This window comes from Gymnoscopelus braueri (assembly GCF_963280865.1).
Source record: "Gymnoscopelus braueri genome assembly, chromosome: 22".
Classification (NCBI taxonomy): domain Eukaryota; kingdom Metazoa; phylum Chordata; class Actinopteri; order Myctophiformes; family Myctophidae; genus Gymnoscopelus; species Gymnoscopelus braueri.
In genome coordinates this window covers 39,721,790-39,728,699 of record NC_137624.1, presented here as the reverse complement: position 1 = coordinate 39,728,699, position 6,910 = coordinate 39,721,790, and the positions used below count along the sequence as shown (strand labels likewise).

Below are 6,910 nucleotides of genomic sequence, written 5' to 3'. Positions count from 1 at the left end.
CACTGTACCCCTCACTTCTTTTTTGTATCAATATTTGTATTGGTCAGAGCTCTGCAGCACTGGCGCACAGTTGCCATTGAAGTGTTGCTCAACACGCTCATTGACGTGATCAAGCAAAAATATTAAGACTTAAAAATAACAGGAAACTGCCTGACAGCAAGAATTACTTTCCTCCCCATTTAATCAGGAATTGCCTGGAGAGAGAAGGGGTGTGGAAACGATTAAATGAAAACGATTGGTTAATGCTACACCGCATCACTGGAGAGCTGGAAAAAGTTGAAGCCAGATCAACTTTTTGTAGCTGCACGGTGTAAGATTGGCAGACCTATGGTTTCACAAATGACAACCAAACCAATAAACATATGAAAATAAACGACTGAATGGAAAACAAACACTCGACAGCAAACACAATAAACATGCAAAACCACTCTAACTCAATGATCAAGCGCAATTAACAACAATAAAACAATAAGTGTGAGCACGCTCTGAAGCATGCTGAGAAAAGTCAGATTGGCACATCCCCATGCCACATGCTATATACAATGTTATTTGTTTAGTTAATCATTGGGGTGGCTGACCTTGATGTTTGAAGAGCGTTTCTGACAAGTCATAGAGCATTGTTCACGTGCTAATAGGACCGCAAGCATCATCTATATAGGACAATATTATGCTTGTCACTTGGACTTTGTGCATTTGTGACAAGCTGTGAGCAATTGTCATCCTTGTCCTATACTCCTGTATCACTCGAATCATAATATAATAGGGTTAAATTATTAGAATTTAGAGAGGTAAAGCCTGCAAGTTAAACTGACCTGAAGATGATCTATTGTGGATTGGAATGTTGTCAAATTCATTCAAAGAATGAATTTTTACTTTACCATACTGTTGGTGTGCTGGCTTTGCCACTGTAAATGTTTGGCCTGGCACCCACTGTCGAGGTGCATACATATATATATATATATATATATACACACACACACACACACACACACACACACACACACACACACACACACACACACACACACACACACACACACACACACACACACACACACACACACACACACACACACACACACACACACTTCTTCATAATGAAAGTATGCTGACTATTTTCACTCAACTATAATTGTTGAGGATATAAGCCGAAATAGGCCTATAAACGTCCATTCTAGGCATCCAGTAGAGTGGGCAACTTCATGTATTTTGTTCAATTCTGAACTAACCCTTTGGTTTAGCCTAAAGGGCCTTTTGGTAACTGGTGTGCAATGACATTGGGTAAAGGTTGTACTACACTGTTAAATCCACCAGATGGCTCTATTGAATCCCTCTAGTTACAGTAGCCAATACAGAACTGTGTTCCAATGGAACTTGTGTCTGTAACTCTGTATGCATAATTGAATGTAATGTAATTAGTTAATTGTACTACACCTATATTATTATGATTATCAGACTTTATAGCTATTGCTATAGCCTAAAGTTAATGGGAGTATTATTTGTATTTTATTTATTTTTATGTTATTTACTTACAATTCCAGTGTTAGTTTTTACACACACACACACACACACACACACACACACACACACACACACACACACACACACACACACACACACACACACACACAATACTTGTGTGCTTTTACTCAAGTAAAATTTCAATACCGAACTTGTAGCCTACTTAATGTGTAACACACTATTTCTACAATAGGGTGTTGATACTTTTACTCAAGTAAAAAATGCGAGTAGGGTCCATATTAAGCTTGCAGAAATAGTAGCCCTACAGGTAATTATTTTTCATAGATGCAACCGTCTTGTGCGTCAAGCGTACGTCATACTATAGACCTAATGGCCATCCGTAGAACAGCGGCGATGTTGAAAAAGCATTGCTATCATAGTCTCGAGCTCTCGACTCTCAATGGATGCCTTTAGTTTGGACTGGGAATAAAGTAGCCTGCCTATAATGAAAAAGAAATGAAAATAATAATAATAATAATAATAATAATAATAATAATAATAATAATAATAATAATAATAATAATTAAAATAATTATTAAAATATATATATAGGCATTGATATATATATATATATATATATATATCAATGCCTATACGAAGAACGACAAACAATGCACTGAAGTTTGCTGGCTTAGGCTATTTGTTGAACAATTACAGGAGGAAAAAAAAGAGAGAAAGAAAACATTAAAACATATACGGTTTAATTGGTGGATTTACTTTAAAATAATGACATTACTAACATGTTTAGTGACGCCTCTCGGCTCTCATTATAAACCAAATTCCAGCAATAATAATAATAATGTGTGATGATGATGTGTAGATTATATGTGTTGATCAGTCATCCTCAGCGAGAATCGATAGACGAATGCAGGTACCCTGGTCCCTGCCTCCAGTGTTGCCAGGTCTTATGAGAGAAATAAGCCACTATGTCTTTGAAAACAAGCCCAAAAGAAGCGATATGAGCACTTTAAACCTGTAAAACCTGTAAAACTTTAAAATTGTACATTGGCTATTTGAAAATAGCCGATCTACAAGCTCACAACGTGTCGCGATGCGACGCATTGTGAGCTTGTAGATCTGCTATTTTCCCAAAATAATCTTGAAGAAAATATGAACATTTTGGAATATTATATTAATATAATATATATATGGAATATTATATTCAAAATAAATTCTTGAAGAAAATGTGAACATTTTGGAATATAATTTTCCATATATATGTATATTATTTATTATATATATATTATATATATATTATAATATAATATAATATACATATAGGTAGGCTACATGGATCCCTCTGGCACAAAATATTTTCAGTCCGCAGATAAATACATAGGCTACACTTTTGGGGTCCTTGACATGAAAATGATTAAGAACCAGCTGGTTTAAACAACATTATAGGGAAAAACAAGCCCAAATAAGCAACTACATTTTAGAAACAAGCCAAAAAAAAAAACGCAACCCGCAACTGCCAATAATATTTACCAGCAACTTTTACAGAAAAACAAGCCCACATCTAAGTCGCTTATAATACGCAGACATGGCAACCCCAAACATCACCACCAACCACGCATTCTTAAGCCTGATTTATGCTTCCCTCGCACGACGGTGTCGCGCGACGACGAGAAAAAAAAAATCGCAGACCTACAAGCGTGAAACGGCGGACCCATATACGGAGCGCCGACGGCGCTGTGAGCTTGTAGATCTGCTAGTTCTTCTAATCTAGGGGCCTGGAGCGAGGAGCGACACCGCGGCGTTGACGAAGTATGAACCTTGAAGCTTTTACTCCACTGAGCAAGTGTGTGTGTGTGTGTGTGTGTGTGTGTGTGTGTGTGTGTGTGTGTGTGTGTGTGTGTGTGTGTGTGTGTGTGTGTGTGTGTGTGTGTGTGCTTGCGCGTGTGCCTGCGTGTGTGCGTGTGTGTGTGTGCGTGCGTGCGTGTCTTATTTTTCTCTCTCTCCCCCCATCATCACTACACAGTACACACCGCACACACGCACGGACCGGCCACATAGGGGCCCAGCATAGCCGTATTGTATTGATCAGCACTATATCTGGTGAACAGCTCCCCTTTATTTGTGTGTTATATTTTTTTTTACACAGGATTACAGAGGAGAATCGTACAGAGGAGAGAGAGAGAGAGGAGACAGACTCTCTGGGCCAGGAGAGGAGGATCGAGCTATAGGGACCACTTGACGCCCCTGCTGCCTGCTTTGCTTCTTCCATCATCAACGGGCATCGATATGCAGTATAGCCTATAGTGCTGTTATAGTGTGGTTGGTACCAATTCTGCGGAGACTGGGAGGAAGGCCATTCCATGGCATCTTGATATTAAAAAAACCGTGTGGGGCTCTGCGCATTCGTGACCGAGGATTTTTTTTTTTTTTTTCTGGTGGTGGAGGAGAGTCCAAATGATATAACTTGGCGAGATAGAAGCCTGATCAGGCTATATACGACGAGTGAGGGAATCTTGTACAATAATTCAATTTGACTGGAAAATTCTTGCTGCTTCTGTGTGTGTGGTTGGGGGGGGGGGGATCGGGATCGTGGTTGGTTTTGGAATATATAGCCTTGGAAGAACCTGGCTGCTGCTGCTGCTGCTGCTGCGATGGACTCCAGCGCGGGGGATCATCTCCATCACCATGGAACGACGCTGCTGGCTCGCCTGGGTCTGGTCGTGGTGCTGATGCTGGGGCTGCTGTGCAGGAGGCTGAGCGACGCGTGCCCCGCGTCCTGCGCTTGCAGCATCTCCAGGATCGCGTGCATCGATCCGCTGCCCGGGATCGAGGAGTTCCCCGTGCTCACGTTGGATGACATGGAAAACATCACCGAGATGTAAGTGCCAATTATGTGCATGTATAGTGCAGATATAATAAAGCTTGTGAACTTACTATATAGCCCTATTATTGCATAATTATTGTACAGTGTCAACAATGTGTAATAATAATGATAATATTAACCGCTTAACCCCCCCCCCCCCCAGCATTGGTATCATGGGGGAAAGCTTTGGCTGAAAATAGCAGATCGACAAGCTCACAACGCGTGGCGTTGTGAGCTTGTCGATCTGCTATTTTCAGCGAATGCTTTCGCCACAATAACAGAAAACAGAAAATACACTAGTATTGAGCCCTGAGGAACTCCCGTTTACCCATATGGGGGTTTAAGTGGTTAATCATGATAATTAATGATAACAACAACAACATCAACAACATGATGATTTAATTCAAAGCCACCTTTAGAGCTGTCTCAACACATAAAGATAAGATAGCTATGATGTCAAAACACACAACGTGGGATTGTTGGCCAGATAATGCATGCTGTAGGTGTGTTCGATTGTCTGGTGTGTGTGTGTGTGTGTGTGTGTGTGTGTGTGTGTGTGTGTGTGTGTGTGTGTGTGTGTGTGTGTGCGTGTGCGTGTGTGTGTGCGTGCCTGCGTGCGTGCGTGCGTGTGTTGTGTATGTAATCTTAAAGTATTGGTGCACGTTAGACTGTCTGTCTGGATGGGTGAACCAATAGGCTACTCCTTTAACAAATCATGCATGTCCAGTGCAGTGATGATGATGTAAAAATGATTTCTGCATGTATGTGATTGTGATTCCGGCGTGCATGGTGTAGCCTATATACTGTCTGGGATATTATTAAGCAACAGAATAGATGCCATATAACATGCTGGAACTCAGAAATATGAGAGTGTGCACGTCAAACATATAGCAGCAGCGTCACACATTAATTAAAGCAGCGTTGTCTGTGTATTTGTAGCATTATATGAGCTACTATGTAGGCATATTGGAGTATAATATGCAGCACATGGGTATATTGGAAGGAAAGAACATAGTAGGAGACAGTTGTCACACATCATGCTCATAATGTAAATATTATGTACAGTATAGTCTTGTCTTTTGAGATGGGTTTTCTATAGTGAAAACAGAATGGACCCCTATAGCATTGGTTCTGAAAGTGGGGTCCGGGGACCCCCAGGGGTCCTTGAGGGAGTCCCCAGCTAAATGATGGATAGTTATAGGAACCAAATGGACCCTTATGGGTCTGTAACTCTGAGAGTGTACAAATGGAACCAAATGGACCCTAACAGGTCCATTTGGTTCCATTTGTACACTCTCAGAGTTAAATTAACATTGATTTTACAATATAAATTGGGGTCCCAGAGATAGAAATGCCATTAAATGGGGGTCCGTGGCCTAATGCATGTCAAACTGGGGGTCCTTGAAATTAAAACGGTTGAGAATCACTGCTAGAGCCGTACACATCTTCTCTTATGGGGGTCCCTGAGGCATATCTTTTCAAATGGGGGTCCGCGGGCTAATAAGTGTCAATTTGGGGGTCCTTGACATGAAAAAGTTTGAGAAACTCTGCCCTATAGGGTCCATTTTGTAATATTTGTAGAGTCTCAGAGTTACAAATTAAACACTGAGGATTGTACTGTTAGAATCGTCTTTATTGTCACATCACAGGTTTACATGTGTAAAGAAGTGGGTGACATTTTGTAGTTTGTACATTTTGTAGTTTTGTGAGAACAGTGAAGATAGACGTAGGGTAGAGCAGGAGAGGTAAGAAGAAGAAAACAAAGAAAAAGATCTCAGGTCAACAGTGGTGGAAGAAGTTCTCAGATATTTTGCTTAAGTAAAAGTAGCAATACCACAATATGAACATACTCTGTTACAAGTAAAAGGCCTGTGTTCAAAATGTTACTTGAGTAAAAGTACAAAAGTATTGGCATCAAAATATACTTAAAAGTACGAAAAGCTAAAGTACTGAAATGTTTGAAAATAGCAGATCTACAAGCTCAGATGCGACGCGTTGTGTGCTTGTAGATCGGCTATTTTCAATTAGTCTATGTGTAAAATAGGGCTAAAGTGGTTAATGTACAGTATGTTTTATAATGTAATAAGTTATATCTACAAAGTAACTAACTAACATTTTCAAATAATTGTTGTGGAGTAAAAGTACAATATTTGCCTCTGAGATGTAGTGGAGTAGAAGTAAAAGTATTGGAAATTGGAAATACTCAAGTAAAGTACAAACATCTCAAAATTTCACTTAAGTACAGCACTTAAGTAAATGTTCTACCCGACAGTAACAGCGCATGTGTAGGTAGAAGGTATACATGATGTTTAGAACACATGCCACAAACAACACCACACAGCACCTTCATAGATATTAATATCTTTGTCACAAAGTATGCAGCCTGCCATTAGAGAAGGCCATGACGCTATAATTTAGTTACATTGTGCTGTCTGTACCAGTGATACAGTATATCCATTGGAAGCATCCAGTGTCCAGCATCCAGAAAAAGCTTGTGTTGTGTCATTTCCGCACACGCACATGCACGGACACACACACACCATTGTACTGTAGGCCTACAGTATATAC

At 40.1% G+C, this 6,910-nt stretch overlaps 1 protein-coding gene across 1 annotated transcript in view; it reads left to right on the top strand.

Moving 5' to 3' along the window:
* Positions 1-4,130: 4,130 nt before the first annotated feature.
* The window catches only part of ntrk2b (neurotrophic tyrosine kinase, receptor, type 2b), a gene marked incomplete at both ends in the record, with an annotated part of 33,255 nt that continues 30,475 nt past the window's right edge, over positions 4,131-6,910 (top strand). Inside the window, one exon of the mRNA XM_080420351.1 lies at positions 4,131-4,357. Coding sequence (XP_080276477.1) covers positions 4,131-4,357 — 227 coding nt within the window. The remainder of the gene's footprint in view (positions 4,358-6,910) is intronic.